The sequence below is a fragment of the Aristolochia californica genome, unplaced genomic scaffold (genome assembly GCF_029961685.1).
Source record: "Aristolochia californica isolate CCGP_79_NKW_82.1479 unplaced genomic scaffold, dmAriCali1.0.hap1 SCAF_13, whole genome shotgun sequence".
Lineage (NCBI taxonomy): Eukaryota > Viridiplantae > Streptophyta > Magnoliopsida > Piperales > Aristolochiaceae > Aristolochia > Aristolochia californica.
In genome coordinates this window covers 2,089,339-2,116,846 of record NW_027181804.1, presented here as the reverse complement: position 1 = coordinate 2,116,846, position 27,508 = coordinate 2,089,339, and the positions used below count along the sequence as shown (strand labels likewise).

The window sequence follows — 27,508 nt, the reverse complement described above, 5'->3', positions numbered from 1 at the left end:
GTGTATTCCACAGAAACTATTTGGCAACTACTGAAGAGAGAGAGAGAGAGAGTGTACAGAACAATTATTTGCCTTCAGTAGTGCACGAATGAAGTTATAAGCATTTGCAGTTCTAAATCGTGGGGCACCACTGGTCAGGAGTCCACCCTGCTTCTCCTATTATATGCAAAAAAGAGTTCAATTCAAAAAACTGTGGATGAACAGCAAAGAAAACTACCAATTTATTGCAGTATGAGAGCTTGATTCCAAACAAAGATATGATAAATCCCCATAGTAGGGAAGAAGTCATGCCCAGTATTCCATTTTGTCCTGAATGCTGATTACACACTCACACTACACCCAATACACCTCTTGAGACTAGAAATAGAGACCTCACACCAAAACAACCCCCATGTAGTCATTGGGGCAAAAACCCAATCTGCAGGATCAGTATTCTTGAAAAAAAATACATACAGATAGACAAGGAGTTTGACTTGTATATTCTCATCCAACAGATAAGGTCACAGTAGTTACCCAAATTATCATGCACAGGATTGTTCCACAAACTAAAACTAATTCATTTCGGAGGTTAGGATATCATAGATTCTCATCCTTAAAATTTTCTTATGCATCAAAACTTAATTATAGTCTTAATGTGAACGGGGTTACTGCAGCATTGGAATTACTACAGTAGTACAAGTGATATTTTTTTACCCACATTAATGAAATTCCATAATAAGTTTAAGAGATGGGAAAAATAGTCTGTTCTTCTTCTCTCTGCTCCTACTCTTTCATGCACTTATATTTCTTTCTTTCTTTGCTTTATTTACTCCCCTAAAACCTCTTCTCTGTGAAACATAATTCCAGAAAACATATTTTTTAGAATTGCTATATTCAGGAAAGAATTGCAAAACATTTGTTTCAATAATGCAATTCCAACCACACTCAACCATATCACCCTCTCCTCCAAACAAGTTTGTCATAGTCACCAAGCTTGTTTCACTCAAGTTTAATGATGGATGCCAAGAAACATGGCTTCAGATGATTCGGTTATTAAAAGGAGATAAAGCATGAAACAAAAGAATAAAGTTTTATCCAACCTTATCAAATTTACATAGTTCTGTAGAAAAGAAAAAAATGAAACAGAGTTAAGAGGAAGTTGGAGTAGATTAATTTACCCATAGACATGTCTAGACTAAGCTCCTTATACAAAAACTGACCTGAGTAATACATTAAGAGAAGTATGACAAGAAAATTGGAAAATCTGTGAGTCCATTCACTAAACCAGTATCTCAGTGAGATTAGCAAAGTATTATGTATGACTCACCAAAAAACTGTTCACCTAAGTAGAAAATGATTAGAATAACAGCATATATGATTGGATGACAATGCTTAGAAAAAAATAATATAAAGACAAACATGTGTGTATATAACAATATTCAACAACGTTGACTTTCTCCTCTACTAAGTTTCAAGGAACATAAGAGAGAGTTGAGAGAAGAGGTAGACACAACTCACTTAATCCAGGAATATCCTCAACCTTGAGTATTTTTCATGAAATGCCAGCCTCTTTCTGGATATAAAAAATATCGAGCATTGGTAGAGCAAGGGAAAATGTTGTGAGCCAGTCATGTCAGCAAATCTAGAATCCATACTTGTTCCAATAGTTTAAAAAATAAGATTCCCATTTGATATAATCCACAATATCCATTATGAATGATATAGTTCACCATCACACATTGCAGACACCTAACATGAGATGTACCCTAAATGCACAAAGAAAAACAGGGACCAGAGCAGAAAGTTCATCCTCTAAACATAACATACCCACATTTTTTTTAAAACCTCACTTGTTTTATTTTCAAAATACTTGTAACAGCCATCCGAAAAGCATGGATATAAATCCATTCAAGATAATTAACCAGGCCCAAAAGTTTCTCTATCCAGTGCTTACAATCAATCAGCAAGAACATATTTATCAAGTGCCAACACTTGGAATGGTGATGCAGATTGAAGGTTTTTGAGTTTATTCAAGGAAGAACAGGGAATCTTTGCTACTTGGCTCAATGAATAGCCTAAAGTTTGAGTTTAATAATTTTAATAGACTTAAGGACTTAAGTTTTAATTTTAGTAGATTAGGGACTGTATATGATATTTTATTTGGGTTTTAGACATAATTTTGGTTTTTATTTTATTGGAGTATGTTTAGCAGGTCTTATCTTTCATTAACTTTAGGGCTCATTAGATTTTCTTTTTAAGTTCCAATCTTGGCCCTTACTTTTTAGTTGATGTTTTAATCTAGACCATTAAATTTTAAGGTCAGTAGTTACATATAGCTTTGCTAATCTTTTACTAAATCAATTGATGAATGAAAATTATGGAATTTGCTAATTGTACATTAGGTGTGAAGCTTTCTAAATGCTTTCTATCTCCTCACTTCTTCCTTAATCTTCTTTCCCTTCTTGCTTAATGTTTTGTATTCTTTTCTTTCTCCAAGTTAGCTGTTTCTCTTCCCAACATTCATCAAAGAGAAAAAAAAAACACTTCTTTTGAAGATAATGATGCATTAATGTAGCAACAGATTTGGCCGTGTCCTAACTCTTTTCAACCCTAATTTGTCTAACTTCAACATCCTTTTCTCTTTGACATACCTTCTTTTGAACTTTGCTTCTTTAAACCTGAATTCTTTCCGTTTTCTGTTTAAAATTAAATTGGAACATGGGTTCAGAATTTTGGTCTCCGGGCTTTTTTTTTCTCTAAACCATAATCCTTGAACTCTTATCAAGCTAAAGAACCCTCAACCTCAACTACAAGATAGTTTTGTTCTCCAGCATTCAGTTGAATATGCATGTAGTTGTTCAGTTTAATTTTCTTCATTTAAGTTAATTTTCTTCTGAATTTTTTTTAAGGAATTTTTTCCTCTGAATTAGAATATCTTTTTTAGACCTAAAACCATTTATACTCTCCTCTTAGTCGCTTTCTAAACCTTTGTAAATGAATTCCCTCGAGGTTCTACTCTAAAAGGAATGTGTGAAATCAATCAGACTTTAGATATTCTATCAGGTTACATATGATGAGGATGTCATAATACTTGTGAATTCCGTTGGCCCTTTGATGCAATGATCACATGGGGTGGGTTTCTAATGTGACAACTTGGGTTCAAACCTCACAAGGGGATAAGGGGTGTGGGAATGTGTGTCATCTACAGTCAAGAAAATAACACATATCAATCAACCTCATCACATTCACCAATCTTACTAGAGATCTCAAGTGTGAATGACTGTTCAATTACCATTTACTTTTACAAATCCATTTCCAACCATTAAGAAACTTTTATAATTTAGCAACCCCCAGTACCAATCAGATGATTGGTTATTGTGGTCTATCAATCAAAATAAAATTACAAAAAGTTGATCCATAATCTTAAATCTACAAGCATGCAGAGAACAAACCATGGGATTGTACCTTTTGGAAGTCAATTCCGGGTAAACAATGTGACAATTGGACAGCTCTCTTATCTTCTCATCAATGGCCTTCATAAACAGTAGAAGACAGAACAGCTTAATGTTATAGCAATCAGTAAACAAAACTAAAATCCAGCAAAAATTCAAAAATTATCTGAATATTATAGTCATCTTACGAACATGTACCATCCTCAAAGCAATCCGAATAATATTCAACACACTGTAATCAACCTGGAGCAATAAGAAATATTCTCCTTCCTTCTCATAAAACTACAAAAAAAACTCCCACCTCCGAGAGAAAAGGTAGGAAGATTCTATGTGAGAGTAACTATTATAGCAAATCAAGAAAACTCAACCAGCAAAGGGAGAGGATCTGATGTGGAAATACCGGGGAAATCTTTCCCAAAACAAACCATTAATAACTGCTATTATATATTGTAAGAAATTAAACAAATTAAGAGGTTAACAATAAAAAGGAAGCGGCAAAGTCTCCTCTCCTCTCTTTTCAGACTTTCTTCTCTCGCGCTGTAGGCCCACAGCCGTCACAGCATTCGCACGCTCATCCTTCACGACCTCAGATTCATGCTTCGCTGACGAATTCTCCGCTTTCGGCTTCACATTTCTTCCATTGACATTGTTATTACTGTTCTCCAATCGGGCAGCCGTAAAGACTCTCTTAGAGTCGTTATCCTCCGAGTCGTCGGCGTTTTTGGCGCTGATGCTATCGAGGTCGTCGTTGGAGGTGAGCGCGGCGTCGGAGAGGGAGAAGGGGGGGAAATACGTGGGGTGAAGGTCGTTCTTCAAGATTTCCGGACGAGGAGTATTCACAGAATCCGCTGCAAGATCTACCTCTCGGGAACGTTCGAGGCAGAAACGATACAAGAAAGGAGGTATAAGTTTCTATGGAAATTTGTAACTAATTGTCTTTGTACAATTGCCATCTATCTTTTCTCTGTACAATATTAGCCGGGTTGACATTGAATTCTCAAGAACAAGAAACGCTCGAGAAGGAGACCGCCGAAAGCCGCGTCTTCTTGACTCGAGCATATTCTTGTTCACTGTACAGCGGGGGAAAAAAGGAACAAAATGCTGGCTCCTGTACATCTATTAGTTACAAATTTCCATACAAACCTAGACTTCTTTCTTTTCCTGTGTACAAGGCAAAGGTCGAAAGAACCGAAAGAGGCGCAGCAAAGAAGGACAAGAGCCCAGATGGCTTTCGGCCTCTTCTAGGCTTAGGTTCCTCCGGCGATACAGTCCTTGTCGCTCACCAAGAAAATCATCCAATCATTATATGGGTTAGTACTATATACTATTTACACCGTGTTCAAGAAACAAGACAAAGCTCGTCTTCTTCCTCTTGTAGTTCTTTTCTGGGTTTTCTTCGTTTTTTCATGATTCAGTCAACAGTTGAATGGAATCCCTTAAGCTGAACACGACCCCAATTTGCATTTAGATTTCCGAAAACAAAACTCTCAAAGATTGTCGTAGTTCGCATAGATTGAAGAGCAAGTGCCTGGATAAAACATAAAAAAGCAGCAGCATCCAAATAACGAACACCGTTCATTCTTGTTTTTTTCTTTTTTGGATTCTGTTTCTTTATTGAACGAGAATGTTTTGAGTAATAGTGAAATGGTTATTACCATACATCATATCTCAATTCTGCACCAATCCATAGAGATATTGTGCATTTCCTAATAACACAAGAAAAATTCCTATATTTGGCTTTTATTTTTTAATTGTTGATGAAACTTGGTTCTCCCTGTTATCGATATCAATAAAATTGAGTTTGCTTTCATCTCATCTGTGCTTTATCTAATGTGACTGCGTTCAACTTGTCATGAAGTCCTGGGCGAGTGCTACAACTTCATTTCTTTTTCTATAACACATTTATCAGTTCTGGCCATCCAAAAAAAAAAAATGGATACCTGTTTTGCTGTATCCTTAATCTGTGCTATGATATTGTCAAAGAATCTGTAATACAAAAGAGAGATCAAGTTTACATCAAGCATATTTAGCTAAATTATCCTTGTACTTATAAAAAATAAATTTCCAGGAATGTAGATACCATAAACTATTTTGTACAGAAGAACTGATTGGCCAGAGTTGACATCGTACCTAAGAGCGAGCAGGTAAATAACTTGCTGCAGCCAACACTAGAGAGTCAGCTAGCCCCAGTGAGGTGGTTACAGGCTTGCTGCACAACCAGCAAAAGATCTAGGGAACAAACAGAGGGAGTTCATAATGCATGGGCTAAAATAAGTTGGAAAGGAGTGGAAATTTACATAACGCAGTCCCCCGAGGAACTGGAACAATCTTCCCAACACTCAACAAATTTACAGATTTGGACTTCTCATTGGCTAAAATACACGTGGTCATATCCCGCTCAATGTGCCTTAATCATAATACAAATGTTTACTTCTGACCTTTGCTGCATGCTTGAAGGCCAGACTGAACTTTGTTAGAGAAGTAGTTCTCAAGCCTGAGCATCATAGAAAGCTTTATGTTGAGAAGGGTACCAAATTACCTAATAAATATATTTCATACTAACCATAATCAGACGGAGCCTGGAGGGAGCCCGGATACCTCCATATACTTCAAGTCGAAAAGAGAGAAGGAAAGAGACACACCTTGTTGCACACTTATAGTAGATGGTTTCAGGAGAGTTATAGGTGCGTGCATTAGCAAACATTCTCCTCACATCAGCTACAAACATTTCAAATGTAACGTAGTATTGCTCAGATTCAAGTCTCTTGGACATTGTTCTAAGATCTGTTTAAAAAGAAATTTTTCACAAATCAGAACATTTGTGTATTTCAAAAAAACAAGCAACATATAGCATTAATCGAAATGTTCTCTCTACTCAACCAAAAGCAACCTAGTTTCCAGGACATGAAAATCTACAACCTTTTTCTTGTAACTTGGTACAATGTGTTCCTGTATCAACCATGCTTTTTTTTTTTGGGGGGAGTGGGGGTGTGTGGAGCAAAGTACCAACCAGGTTTCAAGGTCACAATTATGTGACTACAGGTAACCAGTAAACTTGCCACATCTTGACATCTAGCAGAAGAACACATAGAACATAAGTGGAAGAAAAGAAGATTCACCCATAGGGTCCTTGATGATGTCATAGTAGTCCGGCACATCACGCGCATCAACTGGTTCCTTGAATGGCCAAGCATCAGGATGCTCATTCATCAACTGCTACTAACCACATACTTAATGTTAACTTATATATATTAGATACACACACACAGACACACCTCCTGTTGTACTCCATTAGGATGTTATACTAATGGCCATAACAAGTTGAGAGCAAGTGGTAAGTCAAACATAGTTTTCCTCTCAAGAAATTTAAGAATTCCATGAGGGTAGTCACATAAAGTACAATGTTTATTTGAAATCAATGGCAAAGTGAAATACGTCAATAACATTTCCATATTTTGATTGTGTGATTCCACATAAAAATACTTGTTAGATTACATGTACATGGGTATTTTGGTCTTTTATCCTTGTCACATAGGTATCATACTGTACAAGCAAGATAGTTTACATCACATATGCTCATGTTTCAAATTTTATTAGAATTTGGGTTGTATAGAGAGATCTAGGGGTGGCATCAAACCGAGCCGGTTCACGAATAGCTCGTGCTCAGCTCGGTTCGGTTCGAATAAACCCAATCTCGAATCGAATTCGAGATCGGGTTTCCGACTCATTTAAGTAAACGAGCCGAACTCGAACGAGACTCAGTTTGGTTCACGAGCTCGCGAACTGGCTTGTTTACTTAAACCTAGGGTGAGGAGTCGGGACTCGGGACCAAGGAGGAAAGGCGAATGCCGAAACCTCTCCATATCCAGGAATTACAGGGGCCGAGAGGCTAGAGCCAATGGGACGATCGTGAGTGCTTTCTCCAGTTAGAAGTACTCTCCGCCACCCCCCTCCCTCGTTCTGTCTCTGTTTCTTTCTTCCTGTAATCGCCAATTGGAGCATCTTTGTTTGTTGTAATTTACCTGGCTTTTGTAGAAATATCACAAGAAGAATTGCAGCAGCTAGGATTCTCAGCAATGGAGACAGGCATTTTCTCTCACTGAATCCTCGCAGGTGCTATCTCACTGCCAGTCTCTTCTGCTCGGGATATCTTTTATAAACCAAATCAGGAAACTGCCAAGATTCTTAAAAACTTAAAAAAAGCGCATATATTATTCCTTGGATCTTACAATTATGAATGGAAGACGTTGGGTTTTGTCTTTGAATCCCCAAGTTGCCCTTTGATTTCAGTTTTTTCCTAAGATTTCCTTATAAGGGCTTGAATCGGAATTATTGATACATTCACAGTAGGGTACTGATATCTGATAAAGTGGTTGCCAAGCACCAAAAAAAACTATGGTCATGCGGCCTGGAATCAGGAACTCGGTTGATACCCTAAAAATAGAGGTGACTCGGCTGAAACTCAATGATAAACTAGGAATTAAATCCAGTCAGAAAGAACCGAGTCAACTCTGAGTTAGGCTCTTACCATCCAAGTTTAACCTGATTCTGAACAATTTCAGGTGAGTTACACTTTCAGACTCCGTCTGTTTCGAGTTAAATTCTGGAGTGGTTTTGCCTTTCTTGAACCGAACCGACTCTTAAAATTCGAAGTGTCTTACCTGATTCCTGAGTCAATTCAGTGAGTCATAAAATCATGCAAAATAGTTTGCTGGGTTCATGTATACTGTATTTTCTTTTAATTTATGAACATGGTATGAATGGATTAAGACCATTTTGGTCCAATTTCCATCATTAGAGAATCCATCTGCCTTCATTCTTTGTTTATTTGCAGAACTGTTAACCATCTGCTGCCATGTCTTTTTATCTTTTCACAGTTGAGATTTACTTGCTTTTTGTTTCATTTCTTCCACAAAGACATGCACCCATGTGCCGGTAACAGTTTTCTGTTGACAACTGACCTTCAATTTTTTTCCATTTTTTCCTTTGGGTCCATTTGAAATGCCTTGCTGTTGGACAAGATCTTAGACCTTGTGGAAGCTCCTCTTGTTGTGCAGACTGACTAAGCTGAATAATGGCGATAATGTTCAGTTCAGTATCAGGTGTCTGTTCTTTAGTTGTTTGGCTTTCGCCCTTGTTTCCTAGGGTTCTCAATCTTAGTGTTTTACTTAATTACTTGGGTACTCCTAAGCATTTTGGATTTTTTAAACATTTCACCATTACTAAAATGCCAGCCTTTTCGGTGTTCTTAATTGCCTTCAGCAAGACTCGATGTCTCTTGATCCTATTTTCCTCATTTCAGGTGGTAGTTGAAGGTAAAGCTACTTCGAGAATTGCAATTCTCAATAGGCCTTCTGCTCTAAATGCTCTCACTACTGTTATGGCAAGTCTTTTTTGTATACTTTTATCTCTTCTTCCTATTTTCATTTCTTATGTTTCTTTTCTATTTCCTCATATTGGGATTTGATTATTTGGGGAAATGATTTAGGGTGCTCAGTTGAAGAATCATGGGAAGAAAATCCTGACATTGGTTTTGTTATGATGAAAGTACCTCTCTCTAAGTACTGCAAATGATTTAGGGTGTTCTGTTATCAGTGCTAACCTCCCAAAGCTTGGGAAACTAGTCATTTCATGCTGCATTAGTCATATCATTGGGGCTTTATGAAAGGAAAGAAACAACCAAAAATTCAACTTAAAATCTATCTCTATTGATATACTGATGGAAAATACTGTCGGCCAAGTTTCAACCTGGCTACTTATGCATAAGGAATTCTAAAGCCTTAGCAACTCCAACCTCATAGGGAACTAGCAGCTGATTGCTGGTATGACATATCCTTCCCGTGCCCCGACTACGGAAATTTGGTCTCCCCCATCGGTGGGCCACTACAAATTACATTTTGAAGGTAGCGCTTTTGGTTACCCCGGTCCTGTGGGCTTTGGCGGAATGATCCACGATTGTAATGGTAGTCTACTTTTCACCTTCACTGAGCCATTTGGAATCTCCGATTCTACCACTGTTGAACTAGATCTTCCATCACCATCTTGTGGGGCCCCTCTACATTGAAGGCGATTCTAAAATAGTCATTAACTGGTGTGCAAAGTCAACCCCTCCCCCCTGGAGGCTTTGGGATATTTTTTTATATATGTAATTTAATTTCTTGAACTGTAATTGGAAGCACGTTCTTAGGTCAGCTAGCCATTTAGCTGACACTCTTGGGTGTTTCACTCCAACACCTTATTGTGGAGGAAGACCCTTTTAGCTAGGTCAATTGAGTATAACAAACAGCACTGTATACTCAAAATTTAAGTCATACAAGAAAATATAATTTGATAGGCTTTTCATGCCAGCAGTAAACTAGCTTCACCCCATCCTAATGCAAGAAGGTGTTTAAGACATAAATGTATACTGGATTTATAGTTTTTGTTTGGGTCATTGTAAATTTGATATTGATATTTCATTTAAATTTTGGTGTTTGATTATCGAATAAAATTTATGCATACTATCATGCGATGTTAATGAACAATTTTATGCAGAGTGTATAGATAATTTTATGCAGAGTGTTTAGACACTATTATGCAGAGTGTAGGATTTATGTACAGAGGCCATACCCAATTTTATGTAGAGGTCATGCCCAATTTTAAGTAAAATTTATGCATAATTTTGTGTACAGTTTATTTTATATGTATTTTAAGCAAAGTTTTAAATGTAGGTTGGAGCTTGAACCAGGCTTGAGCTAGATCTCGAACTTCATTAAAATTCTTGGGCTCGAGTTCGATTACAATTTTAGGCACGAGGCTAGGCTGGGCTCGAGCTCAAGTTCAAAATATTTAAATCAAACCCAACTCGAACATATGCAAGCTCAAGCTGGGTTCGACTCAATCCCACCCCTAGAGAGAGCTATAAAGTATTTTGTACTTAAGGGCATTTTTGTCTTTTTACCCAAACTCACGTAAGTGACTATTAAAGAAAGATCAGTCTTTCACACCTTATTTCAAAAAAGGAAAAAGAAATATCAGTCTTGATTTTCGAGACTGATCAACACAGCCTCCTCTAGGCTGCTGCTTTCTCCATTCCTCTTTCATCCTTCACTTCTCTCTTTTATCTTCTTATTTCCTCAATTTTGCATCTTTATCAATACTTAATACTCCAAAATGTTGAAAGCACTTTTGATCAATTGGACATCAAAATACAAGGAAATTATTGTTAATGGACTACACATTCTAGACAGAGACTTCATATAGCACTAGGTGAGTAAATTCTAGCAATGTCACCGATGAACAGGTAATATGTAAAAGGAAGACCAAAAGCAAAAGTATGACTCTGGTGAGCGGAACCTTGCAAGAGACATTTACTAACAGAACCAGCATATCACAAGATCAGAATTGCCAGCACAAGGCTCTGAAATGGCATTTTCATAGCAGGTCCTACATTAAGAACGTAACAAGAGACACACAAATCCTTGACATGCATAATATTTCCAGACATTGTCAATTTGCAAGAAAGCACCACCAACTCAACCAAATGCCTCCAAGAATCCATTTTTCCCAAGTAGAGGAACTTGAAGACATGATTCAAACCTTTGAACATTTATAATTTGGCAATCAGTATCAATTGATCATAATAATATTAGGCAACGTTTAACTTGGACAATGTGTGACCACTTCCAAGAAATAGCAAATCTGGTGTAACTTGCCATCACCAGAAACAATGCCCATGACTAGAATACCCCTTGGCCAATCTGATTTCTTAATTGCTTAAACTTATGGTCTTCTTCACGGTATCCAGATGGTACAACACAAATGCAGAAATGCTATGGTTGTGAAAGGGCACTCATCCAGAGTGATTAATGGGGCAAAAAACAACTCTACTCCACCTTAGAGACTGCTGCCCCTAATGGAAGAGGTGTTTGGTCTCACTGCCAACATGGACATCACTTGGCCCCATGTCCATCGAGTGTGTAAAATCTTGCAAAGCTCACTATAAGGCAGAACTGAGCTATTTCCTTTAATTTGCTTTTGATGTTTTACTTTATGTAATTTTGATATCATTGTGCTGTTGTGGCCCCCTTATTCATGTAGTTGGGGGCTTTTATACATTCTCCTCCTCAATGAAATCATCTTTTCTGCATTTCAAAAAAAGAAAGTGTTGTGTATTCCACATAAACTATTTGGCAACTACTGAAGAGAGAGAAGCTCATTTGGTGGTCTGACAAAAGCGGAAAATTCTCAGTGTCATCGGCATATAGATACATTAATGGTTGGGATTCGACGCAAAGTGAATATAATATCTACTTCGTTTGGCGTCTCTGTGCCCCTCCAAAGATTAAATTCTTCATATGGAGCACGCCAAAGTCAGATTCTTACGGCAGATGTACTTCGAAGAAGGGGTCACCCTTCTATAGACCCACTATGTCCTTTTTGCAACACTGAAGCCGAATCCACCAGCCATACTCTGCTCTTGTGCCAGTTCTCTTAGAATGTGTGGACCTCTGTCCTATGCAAGTTGGGGTTGCAATTCTGTATATCTACTGATCTGATTTGTTTTAGTAAGTCGATCATTGACTATCCCCTTCCTGGTCTCGGTAAAATGATGATCTCAGCCTGCGCCAGTTTCGTGCCGTGGGGGCTTTGGAATGAACGTGATAGAAGGCAGTTTGATGCTAAAAGTGAATCCAAGGCAAGAGTAGTGGAAAAAGTGACGGGACAAATTTCCACCTGGCTTCTGACGAATAAACCTTTTTGCTCTTTCAAGGGCACCTCTATTTGAGATAGCTGGAGCAATGTGGCAAGGATGCACATTGGGACCAAAGTTCAAGTAATGAAGGAGTGGGCTCCCCCAGAAGTTGGGTACCTAAAATTGAATTTTGATGGTTCTTCTCTTAGCAATCCGGGGATCGCTGGCTTTGGGAGTGTGATTTCGGATCTATCTGGTAATCAATGTATTTCTTATGCTGGTCCTTTAGGCATCTTTGATTCAACATCGACAGAGCTATATGGCTTTCTCAATGGGCTCCGGGTGTTCAGAGACAACTGCAGTGGTCCAATTCACATTGAAGGGGACTCCAAGGTAGTCATTGGTTGGTGCCAGCGTGTTTCCCTTCCGCCATGGAAGCATTGGGACATCTTTCAGGAGATTTTAGAGATTACCTCATTATTTTCTTGTAATTTGTCTCATATTCCGAGATTTGCAAATTCGGCAACAAATGTGTTTGCCAAGAAGGGAGTGTCCCTTCAATCTCTTGTTGTTAGGGTTCTATTCCCTCTTCCTTTGTAAATTTTCGCTTGTTAATACAATACATCTTTATCAAAAAAAAAAAAAAATACTAAAGAGAGAGAGAGAGAGAGAGAATACAAAGCAATTAGTTGCTTTCAGAAGTGCACAAATGAAGTAGACAGAGAGAGTACAGAACAATTACTTGCCTTAAGAAGTGCACGCATGAAGTTCTTCAATTGCGTGCGATAAGTGACACTATCTGCTGAAGCATTTGCTGTCCTAAATCGCGAGTGGCCCCACTGTTCAGGAGTCCATCCTGCTTCTCCTATTATATGCAAAAAAGAGTTCAATTCAAAAACCTATGTGGATGAAGAGCAAAGAAAATTACCAATTTATTGCAGTATGAGAGCTTGATTCCAAACAAAGATATGATAAATCCCCATAGTAGGGAAGACGTCATGCCCAGTATTCCATTTTGTCCTGAATGCTGATTACACACTCATACTACACCCAATACACCTCTTGAGACTAGAACTGGAGACCTCACACCAAAACAACCCCCATATAGTCATTGGGGCAAAGGCCCAATCTGCAAGATCAGTATTCTTGAAAAAAAATACATACAGATAGACAAGGAGTTTGACTTGTATATTCCCATCCAACAGACAAGGTTAGAGTAGTTACCCAAATTATCATGCACAAGATTGTTTCACAAACTAAAACTAATTTATTTCGGAGGTTACAATATCACAGATTCTCATCCTTAAAATTTTCTAATGCATTAAACAAAAAAAAAAAAAAAAGTCTTAATGTGAGCAGGGTTACTGCAGCACTGGAATTACTACGGCAGAACAGGTGATATTTTTTTAACCACATTAATGAAATTCCACAATTATTTTAAGAGAAAGGAAAAACAAGTCCAGATAGGAAAACTAGTTTTCTCTTCTTCTCTTTGCACCTACTCTTTCACTTGCATATATTTCTTTTTTTCTTTCTTTCTTTCTTTGTTTTATTCATCACCTAAAATCTCTCCTCTGTGAAACATAATTCCAGAATACACATTTTTTAGAATTGCTATATCCAGGAAAGAATTGCAAAACATTTGTTTCAATAATGCAATTTCAACCACACTTAACCACATCACCCTCTCCTCCTCCAAACAAGTTCATCATAGTCACCATGCTTATTTCACTCAAGTTTAATGATGAATGCCAAGAAATATGGCTTCAGATGATTCGGTTATTAAAAGGAGATAAAGCATGAAACAAAAGAATAAAATTTTATCCAACCTTATCAAATTTACATAGTTCCGTAGAAAAGAAAAAACGGAAACAATGTTAAGAGGAAGTCGGAGTAGATTAATTTAGTTGGAAAATATAAATATGTTGGAGTGTCATTGATGTAATTAATTTATGTTTTTTGTCTCTTCTTCACTTTTACTAGGGTGAAAAGTATAATTGTAATATTGGTACTTTATCATTTATAAATAGAGCTTAAGAGGGAAGATTTGGACCAAGTCCATTACCCTATTTTTCCTCCTCTTCCTCTTCTCTTTCTTAAACCTTCTCTCCTCAACTTTTTTTCTTCTTCTCACCCCTTAATCATCTTCTATTGTGATTATACATCATGGAATCCTAAGTTTCAACATGGTATCAGAGCGGGGAAAGATCTGAAATAGAAAAAGGAGAAGAAGGGGAGGAAGAAAAGGAAGAAGAAAAAGAAAAGAAACAAGAAGAGTTTCTTGTTTTTCCTTTAGTCTTCTTTCCATATTAATGTTTTTGGTTGGATTTTTAAATCTCTTACCAAATGTTTCATATAGAAAATTATATGTCGTTGGAAAGATATTTGAATCTAGTTTCCAACTTAAAAAGAATCGTTGAAATCAAATTTCTCTAGAAAGAGAAATCGACTTCTGAAGCAGCAAAGGTCAAGTAACAGAAAAGTTTCGTGCAATAGTAGAAAGCTTCAAATTTTGAGATATTTTATGTCATTAAGAACGAGTCTTTACATGAAGAATTATATATCAAAAGAAAGATTTGTAAGTCTATTTTCTTACCTACTCAATCAATTCTCAATCTAAGTTTTTTATATGGAGATATCGATCTCGAAAGAGTCAATGGTCATGCTGGCCAAAGAAGAAAGAGTACTCAATTTGGCCAACTTATAGAGTCCGAAATCTATCAGATTATTTATCTCAAAACAAATATATTTTATGAAGTGGTTATACTTGGATGAAAAGTATTTAAGTCTAGTTTTAGAAGGAGATAATTTCATGTCAATCTGATTTATATTGAAGGAGATATTTGCATTGGAAGAATCAAAGGTCATGCTGGTATATTGTTGCATGCGAAGATTTAAATTTTTTGCTTCATTTTTTGAGTTGCTGTAATTGATCAACAATATCAGAAAGTATCTCATGATCTACCCTTGGAATGTTTTTGTTTGCAAACTAACAATATCTGGAAAGAATTTTTAGAATATCATCTTATTTTCAGAAACTTTCCTTGGTTTATTTGTCAAAGAGAAGAAGTGTTCCTATTCTGAATTATGGCAACTTCCAAAAAATGTAGTTACTTGATTTAATGCTACAAATTAAGAAGTATCTATGTAAGGAGATTCTGATCTAGGATGAGATTCAAAACGTGTGTTTCTTCTCTAGTTATGAGAAATCTTTGTAGCATATTAACAGCATGTTGGAGCAGCACTTGGTGTACTTATCCCCTTATGAAGTGAGCAACCTCACTCAGCCTATCACTCGGTGAAATCCTTTCAAGCTATAACTTGTCTAGCCTCAAGCTTTGCTTTTGGTTTTTTATTTGCCTTTGAGGATCAATTTCATTCTGTAATTACATCTCTAAACGTGAACTATATTTGGAAACAAGACACTTATGTCATCGGCTGCTAATTAGTTGATTTTATATGGCTAACTCTAGATTTGGTGTCTAAATTAATCACTGATGCAATAAACGTGGAAGCAACATCCATTACTGTTTTATTCACTCTTCTCTGTTTTTTTGAAGACCGTGCAACTGCTCTCGGAACCAGCAGCACTTGATTCAATTATTCTTTTTTAGAAGATTAGCAACACTTGGTTCAACTTATTGGTAGCTTATTTATTACTCGTTTCCACCTTATTATTTGGAGCACAACTTCCTTATTGAAGGATGGACTTGTTACAGATTATCTCATGTGTCCTTATTACTCTTAAGAACTTCTACTATTTATCGGTTATCCGTTGCTATATAACAACATATTTGGTATGTGTTATTTGGGCATTGGCTCATTATTGCAGTTGTTACTGTGTCTCTTTGATTGAGACATTATTATTGAAAAAGAACTCCTCGGTTGCTAGCCTTGGGTTCATTATTTGTTGATTGTTATCGGTATTGGTTCATATGATGAAGAATTTGAATACTTAAAAAAAATAAAGCACACATGTTGGCCCCAACTTCTTCATCTTATCTTCCTATTGATTCCCTATTACCCTTTTATTATTTGACCTCCTACCATCCTTTATTTGACTCTTGGCCAACCCTTTTTGGTGCGCTGATATGGTTGGTCCTTTTTATATATGGGTGTTTTTAAGTCCATTAAGACTTTTTATTTGTACCATTGGGTTTTTTATCATCGTCTTGTGAATGACAAGCATTACCCACTTTTGTGATTATTATCACTATATTTATTTGAAATCATTTGAGGTTGGTTTCGACTTATATTTTTTCACCCATTTCTACCCTTTGAGAGTTTGTGCCCGGTTTTGTACTTATCCTTGGCACATCGTGATGGAGAAGATTCTTACTATATCTATGTTATTTGTTTCAAGTTAGGATGGCTACTACTACCTCCCAACTTGAGGGAGAGTGTTGGAAGATATAAATATATTGGAGTGTCATTGATGTAATTAGTTTATGTTTTTTTGTCTCTTCTTCACTCTTACTAGGGTATAATTATAATATAGGCACTTTAATCATTTATAAATAGAGCTTAAGAGGGAGGGTTTCGACAAAGTCCATTACCTTATGCATCCTCCTCTTTTCTCCAAATTCGTGGACTAAGTCCATTACCCTATTTTTCTTTTTTTTTTCTCCAAATTCGTCACTCTTCCTAAAACCTTCTCTCCACAACTCTTCTTTTTTTTTTCACCCCTTAATCCTCTTCTACTGTGATTATATATCATAGAATCCTAAGTTTAAACAAATTTACCCATAGACATGTCTAGATTATGCTCCTTATACAAAAACTGACCTGAGTGATACATTAAGAGAAGCATGACAAGAAAATCAGAAGCTCTGTGAGTCCATTCACTAAACTAGAATCTCAGAGGGATTAGCAAAGTACTATGTATGACTCATAAAAAAAACTGTTCACCTAAGAAGAATATGATTATAATAACAGCATATATGACTGGATGACAATGCTTAGACAAAATAATATAAAGACAAACATGTGTGTATGTAACAATATTCAACAATGTTGACTTTTTCCTCTACTAAGTTTCAAGGAACATAAAATTATCTTCCCTTTCTTTGAAATAAAATTATTATCATTTCAACAAAAAAAAAAAATTCAAGGAACATAAGAAAGAGTTGAGAGAAGAGGTAGACACAACTCACTTAATCCAGGAATATCCTCAACCTTGAGTATTTTTCTTGGAATGCCAGCCTCTTTCTGGATATAAAAAATATCGAGTATTGGTACATGTAACATGGACAAGGTAATTTAAAATAAAAAAATTATAATAAAAAAATTCCTTTAAGATTTAAAATTTAACAATTTTTAGCCAGGTATGGTACTCTTCACTCTTTTAATGACATTTACACCTTTTACTAAAAAAAAAAAAAACATGGACAAGGGAAAATGTTGTGAGCCAGTCATGTCTGCAAATCTAGAATCCATACTTGTTCCAATAGTTTAAAAATAAAATTCTCATTTGATATAATCCACAATATCCATTACGAATGAAATAGTTCACCATCATACATTGCAGAAACCTAACATGAGATGTACCCTAAACGCACAAAGAAAAACAGGGACCAGAGCAGAAAGCTCATCCTCTAAACATAAAATACCCACATTTTTTTTAAAACCCCACATGTTTTATTTTTTAAAATACTTGTAAAAGCTATTCGAATAGCATGGATATAAATCCACTCAGGATAATAAACCAAGCTCAAAAGTTTCTCTATCCAGTGCTTACAATCAATCAGCAAGAACACGTTTATCAAGTGCCAACACTCAGAATGGTGATGCAGATCAATGGTTTTCGAGTTTATTCAAGGAAGAACAGGGAATCTTTGCTACTTAGCTCAATGAATAGCCTAAAGTTTGAGTTTAATCATTTTAATAGACTTCAGGACTTAGGTTTTAATTTTAGTAGATTAGGGACTGTATTTGATATTTTATTTGGGTTTTAGTCATAATTTTGGTTTTTATTTTATTGGAGCATGTTTAGCAGGCCTTATCTTTCATTAACTTTAGGGGCTCAATAGATATTCTTTTTAAGTTCCAATCTTGGCCCTTACTTTTTAGTTGATGTTTTAATCTACAACATTAAATTTTAAGGTCAGTAGTTACATATAGCTTTGCTAATCTTTTAATAAATCAATTGATGAATGAAAATTATGGAATTTGCTAATTGTACATTAGGTGTGAAGCTTTCTAAATGCTTTCTCGCACCTCACTTCTTTCTTAATCTTCTTTCCCCTCTTGCTTAATGCTTTATATTGTCTTCTTTCTCTAAGTTAGCTGTTTCTCGTCCCAAAACTCATCAAAGAGAAAAAAAAAAAACACTTCTTTTGAAGATAACTTATGCATTAATGTAGCAACAAATTTGGCGGTGTCCTAACTCTTTTCAACCCTAATTTGCCTAATTTCAACATCCTTTTCTCTTTGACATACCTTCTTTTGTACTTTGCTTCTTTAAACCTGGATTCTTTTCGTTTTTTGTTTAAAATTAAATTGGAACATGGCTTCAGAATTTGGTCTCCGGGCTTTTTTTCTCTAAACCATTATTCTTGAACTCTTATGAAGCTAAAGAACCCTCAACCTCAACTACAAAGATAGTTTCGTTCTCCAGCATTCAGTTAGATATGCATGTAGTTGTTCAGTTTAATTTTCTTCATTTAAGTTAATTTTCTTCTGATATTTTTTGAAGGATTTTTTTCCTCTGAATTTCGCCTGAATTAGAATTTCTTTTTTAGACCTAAAACCATTTATACTCCTCTTAGTCACTATCTAAACCTTTGTAAATGAATTCCCTTGAGGTTCTACTCTAAAAGGAATGTGTGAAATCAATCAGACTTTAGATATTCTATCAGGTTACATATGATGAGGATGTCATAATACTTATGAATTCCGTTGGCCCTTTGGTGCATTGATCACATGGGTGGGTTTCTAATGTGACAACTTGGGTTCAAACCTCACAAGGGGATAAGGGGTGGGAATGTGTGTCATCTACATTCAAGAAAATAACACATATCAATCAACCTCATCACATTCACCAATCTTACTAGAGATCTTAAGTGCGAATGACTGTTCGATTACCATTTACTTTTACAAATCCATTTCCAACCATTAAGAAACTTTTATAATTTAGCAACCCCCAATACCAATCAGATGATTGGTTATTGTGGTCTATCAATCAAAATAAAATTACAAAAATTTGATCCATAATCTTAAATCTACAAGCATGCAGAGAACAAACTATGGGATTGTACCTTTTGGAAGTCAATTCCAGGGTAAACAATGTGACAATTGGACAGCTCTCTTATCTTCTCATCAATGGCCTTCATAAACAGCAGAAGACAGAACAGCTTAATGTTATAGCAATCTGTAAGCAAAACTAAAATCCAGCAAAAATCCAAAAATTATCTGAATATTATAGTCATCACAAGATGTAGTCAACTTACGAATATGTACCATCCTCAAAGCAATCTGAATAATATTCAACACATTGTAATCAACCTGGAGCATTAAGGAATATTCTCCTTCCTTTTCATAAAACTACAAAAAACTCCCACCTCCGAAATAAAAGTGTTAAGAAATAGTCGCACATGGATTAATGAGTACAAAGATCTTGAGTTTATTAGTTGGGACAGAGGCTTCCTATGTTAGCTAGTCATTTTGCGATGGGCCTTGGACTCAACTTAACATAGTATCAGAGCAGGTACTCATATGTGGGCCTACACCTAACTTATCCACTTGTAGAGCCACAAAGGAGGACCTACAGTTAAATTATCTTCTTGTAGAGCCACAAAAGAGGGCCTACACTTAAACTATCCACTTGTTGAGCCACAAAAGAAGGCCTACACCTAAACTATCCACTTGTAGAGCCACAAAAGAGGGCCTACACATGAGGGGGAGTGTTAAGGAATAGTCCCACATGGATTTTTTCTTATGAAATATAGTCCCACATGGATTAGTGAGTACAAAGATCTTGAGTTTATCAGTTGGGAAAGAAAATTCCTAAGTTGGCTAGTCATTTTGGGATGGGCCTTGGACCCAACTTAACAAAAAGGTAGGAAGATATTATGTGAGAGTAACTATTATAGCAAATCAAGAAAACTCAACCAGCAAAGGGAGAGGATCTGATGTGGAAGTTCATGATTCTCTCTCGTGCTAGGAAGGTAGTTAAGATTTACTAACAAGAGACATTCCTAGGCGAGTACTGATCTCATTTCTCATTGTCATCTTATAAAAGAGAAAAGGACATTTCTGGGCAAGGACAGTTGCCCTATTGTCCTAAATGGATTAGTCGCTGGAAGCTTCAACAAACCATTTTAGGGGTAATTTCAGTACGCACAGATCAAAGCATCATTTCTAGAGCAAACTCGGTTTTGTTGTTTTTACCTGTCTTTGTCTGCGAATCATAGTTGACAGATCAGTATATGGAAGCTTTGGATCAATTTTGCATTCCATAAGAATCCCACCATCATAATCTTTTATGAACCTTAAAAAAGAAAAACCAATAAACAACATAAACAATATCATCGAATGGCTAAAATAAGGAAGTAAAGAATATGCATCTCAACTGATTATCATAAAAATTACTTAAATCTGTTCAAGAAAAAGAAACTAGAACACACCCTTGCCATCGGTCTTTATCCAAGTCAATCTCCTTCGTAAAACCCTACCACCACAAGATATGGTCCAAATCAGCAAATTACGAACCCCAAGTGAATATGATGAAATTACTTTCTAGAATTATATAAGACCATAATGAAACAACACTAAAGCTAATTTCTGCAGAACTCAACCATCGCCCAAAGCTAGGGGCGTCAAAAGTTTTGGATCAAGCCAACTAGAACCCATTCTTATTTGGGTTTATCCAAATAATACTGAGTCAAAAGTATAGACCCAAACTTAAATGGTGGGAGTGTATGTTGCATTTTTTATGAAATATTTGATAACACATGCACACAACACCACATAACTCCCGTGAAACTTAAACCCAAGACCTCACACAAGAAATAAATCCCCCACCCCCACAATGTAAATTTGAGTCAAAGGCACCATCCACCTTGATTAACTTGGCTAAAAAGAAAAGTTTACTAGGAAAATAAAGTTTTTTGGCTTTAAAAAATAATTGTTAAGAAATAACACAGAAAATTTAAGAAATTACTTAAACAAAAATAAAAACCAATATTTGATAACAGGTATAATTATTCGTATGGTTTCATTTCAATTTCCTTTTTTTTCTTTTTTTGAAAATCTAATAGCTTTATTTCAAGAATTAATAATCATAATATAAGGTACAATGAAATTTAATTTGTACGTTATAAAGGAAAGGATCTCCTGAAAGCAAGATGCTAACGGGAGACACCATCTTGGGCCAAAAGATCTGGTAGACTGTTAGCTGCTCAGAGAACATGCTTCAGTTTTATTCCATTTCAATTTCCCCTAATTTCTCAAACCAAGAAATAGAAAACAGAACAAAAACACAATGTGTACCTGTTTAATGAAATAACCTACAGCATTGTTGTCTGCATAGGTTAGAAAATGTGTGAGCCCATCCACATCACGTGCATGCTGTTTCAAATGATTCATGAGCCTGGTTCCATAACCTTTAACTTGCTCATCAGCAGTTATAGCACAGAAAGCTATCTCTCCAAATTTCTGGCTGTGAAATCCAAAAAAACAAGATGAACCAAGTGCAGTAGAAGGCACAGAAAGTAAGAAAACAAACTGAGATTTGTTGTATAAGCAACAGGCACTTTCAAAATCGCACTATGAAGTGTTTCAAAGAAAAAAAAAACTGGCAATCTGAAAGAGGAAACTTTGCTCAAAATAAAATATCATATTTAAAAAAGAAAAATAAAAAAAGAGGAGCTTATTTATGATAAGCAAGATTTCCCCTCTACCTGATATATGGACGATACGTAATGCCACCAACAACCTGATTATGCCTGATAACCATCACAGATTTGTGGCTTCTGCAAAAGTTAGCAAGCAAGTAACAAGAGTAAAAAGATCAACTTAGACTTTGCATGTCAAGATGGACTAAAAGCAAATAAATGTTTAAGCAATAGAAAAATTACAAAAATACAAACAGTGGTGCACCTATAGACAAATTAAATAGCAGGAATTTTTAAAAGGATTAGATTCCATGATTTCTTCAAACTCTGTCAAACACTTACCTGTCCATAACAAGACGGACAATGTACTCCTTTGGCATATTAGGCAATTGTCTGGCAAAGATGTTCTTCAATCCTATCAACCTGAATAGGTGAGAGTGGAAAAGGTTAGTAATGGTGCTTTCAAGAAGGTAATAGTACAATGTTGCTAAAGACTCTAGAATCTATGTAAATAATGCAAAATAAAGAATCTGAACAGTGATACCAAACCATATGCTCATCAACTCCATCGTTTGCAAAACAGACAAACTTCAGTCTTTCTGCATCTTCCTGCACAAAACAGTTACCACTCACAAAAGACAACCCTATTATGGGCAGGAAAAAGGGAAACCATTGCAACCGCACTTTGCTATCTAGTCATCAATTGAACCCCACTATGCACAGTTAAACATCCAAATTTCGTCAACCAAATGACAATAGCAATTGTACTGCTAAGCTAGACAATTTCTCATGTTAATCAATATTGATAACTGTTGAAGAGAAGATATGGAAGGCTCTTACATGACTCTCACAGTAAGAAGTCTCACATAGCCAAAATTAATATGGTGGAGTTTTATAGGATTCTCACTGAAGAGTCTTAGTTTAAAGGTGTTTTAATTATGTTCGTCTTCTATTTATGTTGAGTTATTTAATTATTTAGGACTTATCTTTAAGTGTTAGACTTTGGGTGTAATTGGGACAAGGGTACTTTAATTGTAATTGGACTTTATTACTTTCCTCTATTATAAATAGGGATTCATGTACTCATATTACAATAAGTCAATGAAGTTTTTCTCTTTTTTAGAAATTCAATATGGTATCAGAGCAGGTTTTGTGAGTTGACTTGGTCAACCCACAGAGATAATGTGATCCTTTTCTGATCTATCATCTCTAATTGTTTAGGTTCGTATTCTATTTTTTCTCTACTTCCAGTCCCAGTACATGTTGATTTCTTGGCATTCGCACATCCATACTGAGTTTTTCATATTTCAAATTATATATTGACGAAAAAGATCTTCAAGTCTACTTTCCAACTCAAAAAGAATTTTGGAAATATGAGTTTTTTACAAAGAGAAATTGATATTTGAAGCAGCAAAGATCTGACTGCAACAGACGTTCGAGCAATAGCAGAAAATTTCACTTTGCGAGTTGTTTTATGCCATAAAAAACGAGACTTTTGTTAAATTGGGTCCAAGCCCTATCCCAAAATGACTAGCCACTTAGGAAACCTTTTCCCCATCTAATAAACTCAAAATCTTTGTATCCACTAATCCATGTGGGACTATTTCTTAACACTCTCCCTCACGTGTAGGCCCGCTCTCTTTAGTGGTTGTACAAGTAGATAATTTAGGTAGAAGCCTACATACTGAGTGGCTCACTCTGATACCAAATTAAATTGGGTCCAAGGCCCTATCCCAAAATGATTAGCCACTTAGGAAACCTTTTCCCCGTCTAATAAACTCAAGATCTTTGTATCCACTAATCCAAGTAGGACTATTTCTTAACAACTTTATATGGAGATATATATGTCAAAAGAAAGATCTGTAAGTCTATTTTCTTATCTATTCAACCAATTCTCAATCTGAGTTTTCTATAGGGAGATATCGATCTTGGAAGAGTCAATGGTCATGTTGGCTATATAAGAAAGAGTACTCAGTTTGGCCATATTACAAATTCCCCAAATATATCAACTTCTTTATCTCAAAAGAAGTATATTTTATGAAGTGAAGTTATACTTTGATGAAAGATATTGAATTCTAGTTTCAGAAGACGAAAATTTCATGTCAATCTGATTTATATTTAAAGAGATATTCGCATTGCAGCTGGCAAGGGTCAAGATATAGAATGAAGAGAATCAAAAGGTCATAAAAGATTCAAGAATGAATATTTTTATGTTAATTTAGATATAAAATTAAAGATATTTGAGTCTAGTTTCTTGATCAACAAACCGTTTGTGATTTTGAGCTATATTTTTTGAGATATTACTATCAGAAGTATCAAAGGTCTGTTCTGCCGAAAATCTCTCATTTTTACTTGTTTTCTCTCCTATTATCTCTTTAGCCATTGACATTATTTGAATTTCCTTTTTCTCCTAAAATCCAATTTTTTTAGCCAAATTTGTCTTCTAATCAGAGAGTTTTGATCCAACTTAATAACTCCATGATGTGCTCATTCAAGATATACAATATCATGCATCAATATTGTTTTCAAGTTTTGTGCTTTTGTTTCTTAGTTGCATATTTTCCTTATAGTTAACTCTGAAAAATTATGATCACCCCAAAAAATTTATATTTACTCAAGTTTATTAAGTTCTACCGTTACAGTCTCCCCTAATTTTCTAAAAAATAAAAAAAGGTCACTTTGGAAATATGAGTATTGCATAGTCGCCTCCTTCCGGTTAAAGTTGTTTTTCTCAAGTATTTCTTCAGTTTGTCATCTTGTGTTTTTATCACTTTAGAGCAATGCTTAAACCCACTCCTAAAAAGTATAGGAGTGTGCCCAACATCCAACTTGAGTCAAGCTTTTTATTCTTCACCCAGAAGATTATTTGTGTTTGAACTACCCTTAAAAAATGAGTAATCTCTTTTTTAAGCCCTAAAGATGGGCTAATTTTCTACCTTGTTTCAGACTATGACCGTTTTGACTGATGTATGGAGCTTTGTTGTACGGCTAGGAATGATTTTTTTTCCCATATTGTGTTTTGTCCAAAAGGGTCTCTATGTCCTTTTTATCCCCAGCTTGAAGGGGAGAAGTAGAAAAAAAAGTATAAGAAAGAGGTATTTTGTTCTACATGTTGTGGTAATTTTTTATGTGATCAAAATATTCAAGAAAAGGGGAGCACAAAAGATGAAGTTTTTGGATCTATGAAAAAAAATTGCGGAAAGAAAATTGAAAACCAAAAATTCTTCTCATTGCAAACTGAAGTTATAAACTCCAGCTTGAGGGGGGATTTTAAAGAGAATATTGGAAGACTCTTACATGACTTTCACAATAAGAAGTCTCACAGAGCCAGAATTAATATGGTGAAGTCTTAGAAGAGTCTCACAGAAGGAGGTCTCAGTTTAAAGGGTTGAATTGTTTAATTATGTTAGGACTTATCTTTAAGTGTTAGACTTTGGGTGTAATTGGGACAAGAAGACTTTAATTGTAATTGCACTTTATTATTTTCCTCTATTATAAATAGGAGTTCATGTACTCAAATTACAATAAGTCAACGAAGTTTTTCTCTTTTCCAAAAATTCAACAATAACAGCATAACGTATGCAACCTTTTGTTGGTTGATATTATGTTTCTCTTATTTTTTATCAACCTTTCCTTACATTTCCACCTCTTGTTTATTTTAATCTTTCTTAATGAGCCTCTTACATAATTTCATTACAATCTATTTTCACAACAACAGTTTTTCATATAAAGAAGAAATTTTCTGAAACTCTTGAACACCCATTGTTTAAGAAAATTTAAGAGTATTCTTGAAGATTCTCTCTCACACTTTACTCATCACAAGATTTTAACTCTGTTTAAGAAAAATTACAAGTACAACTGTCCACTTTCAAAGATTCTATCTCACGGGTTACCCATCCCAGGATTTTAACTTCTTTTGATCTTAATTTACAGATATCACATCCCCTAGTTTAAATTATGCAGAATACTTATTACTGATATAGTAGTGCTGTGCTACCTGAGAGGAATCTTCTTGGATTATGTTTATGCCAATATTTCATCCAATATCAAAGCCTAGATAAACTTTTAAATTTTCCTAAAGTTAAGGTTAGAAATGGAAATTCAAACAGATTTCATATTATTTTTCATCGCCTTGGGACTGCTTACTAGGCCAAGTTTATTTACTATAGTAACTGAAAAAATTTTGCTTATTAACCTTCATCAATGAGCTGGCATTTTTAGATCTCCAGAAATACCGGGAAAACTTTCCCAAAACAAACCATTAATAACTAAGCCAAAATAACTTCTATTATATAATGTAAGAAATTAAACAAATTAAGAGGTTATCCGCTATCCAAATTTTTAACAATAAAAAGGAAGCGGCAAAGTCACCTCACCTCTCTTTTCAAACTTTCTTCTCTCGCGCTGTAGGCTCCACTTGTCTGTATGTTCTCGGTGAATATCGCCTTTACTGTATCCTCCTTCACCACAATCCCCGCTGTCGAACCCACAGCCGCCTGCCCTCCCGACGTTTGGGCAGAGCCCACAGCCGTCACAGCATTCGCACGCTCATCCTTCACGACCTCAGATTCATTCTTCGCCGACGAATGCTCTGCTTTCGGCTTCACATTTCTTCCATTGATATTGTTATTGTTATTATTGTTCTCCAATCGGGCAGCCGTAAAGACTCTCATAGAGTCGTCATCCTCTTCGTCAGAATTCTCCTCCGAGTCGTCGGCGTTTTTGGCGCTGATGCTGTCGAGGTCGTCGTTGGAGGTGAGCGCGGCGTCGGAGAAGGAGAAGGGGGGGAAATTCGTGGGGTGAAGGTCGTCCGAGTTGTTGGGATTTTTACGCTTGTGGGCGGAGCTGCAGACGGAGGCGGAGGCGGAGTGTGAGGGGGAAGGAACGGTGGAATGAGCCGAGTGGCCGTCCATTCGGGGATCGGAGGGTTCTGAGCTCGAGCTCAGAAGTGCGGCGAACAGAGTAACTAGGGGTTCCGGTAAATTGGGGATTTCGTTCAGATTTGGGCATTTCGGGGCTTTCGTGCTTGTTTTCCCGCCGGAATTGCGCAAAGAATTCCATTTTCTTTAATCGCCCGTGTTTATGCGAAGAATTACGATCGTGTTTCCTTTTCCCGTGGGCCAGGTTCTTAAAGAAACTCATCTTGGTGCCAAATATAACCATTTATCCAATTTTTATTATTTAAAAAGTAAAAATAAAACAATATTGAGTAACTCCATAAAGTTTTATTTTAGTTATAATATATTTGAAATAAAATACGATTTTCATAATATTTTTTAATAATTTTATTATATATTACAATGACATTGTTCTCTTGCTTCTTTTATGTGATAATGGGATTTTTATATTTTATGATTTCATAAAATTTTGTTATTTTTTATTTTATTTATTTACCAATTATCCATGTCAAATTTACCTGATTGTTCTTATTTTTTTATTGGGTCCAGAAGCTCGAACGGTTTGACATCCGGTTTAACTGCCCCTAATTGCAACCAATAATGAGACTCAAACTGGACCAACTGGTTGAACCAGGCCCTACGTGCCAACGGAGACTCTCTATTTGGAAACAG

At 35.9% G+C, this 27,508-nt stretch overlaps 1 protein-coding gene and 1 long non-coding RNA gene across 6 annotated transcripts; both read right to left on the bottom strand.

Moving 5' to 3' along the window:
• Positions 1 to 14: 14 nt before the first annotated feature.
• On the bottom strand, positions 15 to 3,514 carry LOC137948522 (uncharacterized). The gene is made up of 3 exons (XR_011111632.1): positions 3,445 to 3,514; positions 1,498 to 1,552; positions 15 to 156 (listed from the first exon to the last, which is right to left on the bottom strand). It is a non-coding gene; the product is annotated as an uncharacterized lncRNA (long non-coding RNA).
• A 1,759-nt stretch (positions 3,515 to 5,273) lies between these two features.
• Positions 5,274 to 26,921, bottom strand: LOC137947570 (histone acetyltransferase GCN5-like). Of its 5 annotated transcripts, XR_011111549.1 has the most exons (14): positions 26,315 to 26,921; positions 22,483 to 22,547; positions 22,281 to 22,361; positions 22,005 to 22,076; positions 21,595 to 21,763; positions 20,730 to 20,773; positions 20,494 to 20,593; positions 19,362 to 19,430; positions 17,259 to 17,313; positions 12,852 to 12,970; positions 6,551 to 6,644; positions 6,074 to 6,215; positions 5,562 to 5,925; positions 5,274 to 5,417 (listed from the first exon to the last, which is right to left on the bottom strand). XR_011111549.1 is itself a non-coding variant. In XM_068793372.1 (13 exons), the coding sequence occupies exons 1-13, from the start codon at positions 26,849 to 26,851 to the stop codon at positions 5,859 to 5,861; spliced, it is 1,614 nt and encodes a 537-aa protein (XP_068649473.1). In that variant the 5' UTR covers positions 26,852 to 26,921; the 3' UTR covers positions 5,442 to 5,858. The 5 variants fall into 5 exon arrangements, 3 of the variants coding, with proteins under 3 accessions (XP_068649473.1, XP_068649472.1, XP_068649474.1); XM_068793372.1 differs by lacking the exon at positions 5,274 to 5,417 and having other exon boundaries at positions 5,442 to 5,925; XR_011111550.1 differs by lacking the exons at positions 5,274 to 5,417; positions 6,551 to 6,644 and having other exon boundaries at positions 5,442 to 5,925.
• Between the last annotated feature and the right edge of the window lie 587 nt (positions 26,922 to 27,508).

Excerpts from the sequence above, each read along its gene's own strand:
- LOC137947570 (XM_068793371.1), bottom strand. The coding sequence starts at position 26,851 with ATGGACGGCCACTCGGCTCATTCCACCGTTCCTTCCCCCTCACACTCC. Across the intron at positions 22,077-22,280 it reads GTCCGTCTTGTTATGGACAG|AAGCCACAAATCTGTGATGG; the intron begins GTAAGTGTTTGA and ends TAACTTTTGCAG. Across the intron at positions 19,431-20,493 it reads TGATTCGCAGACAAAGACAG|GCCATTGATGAGAAGATAAG; the intron begins GTAAAAACAACA and ends CTGTTTATGAAG.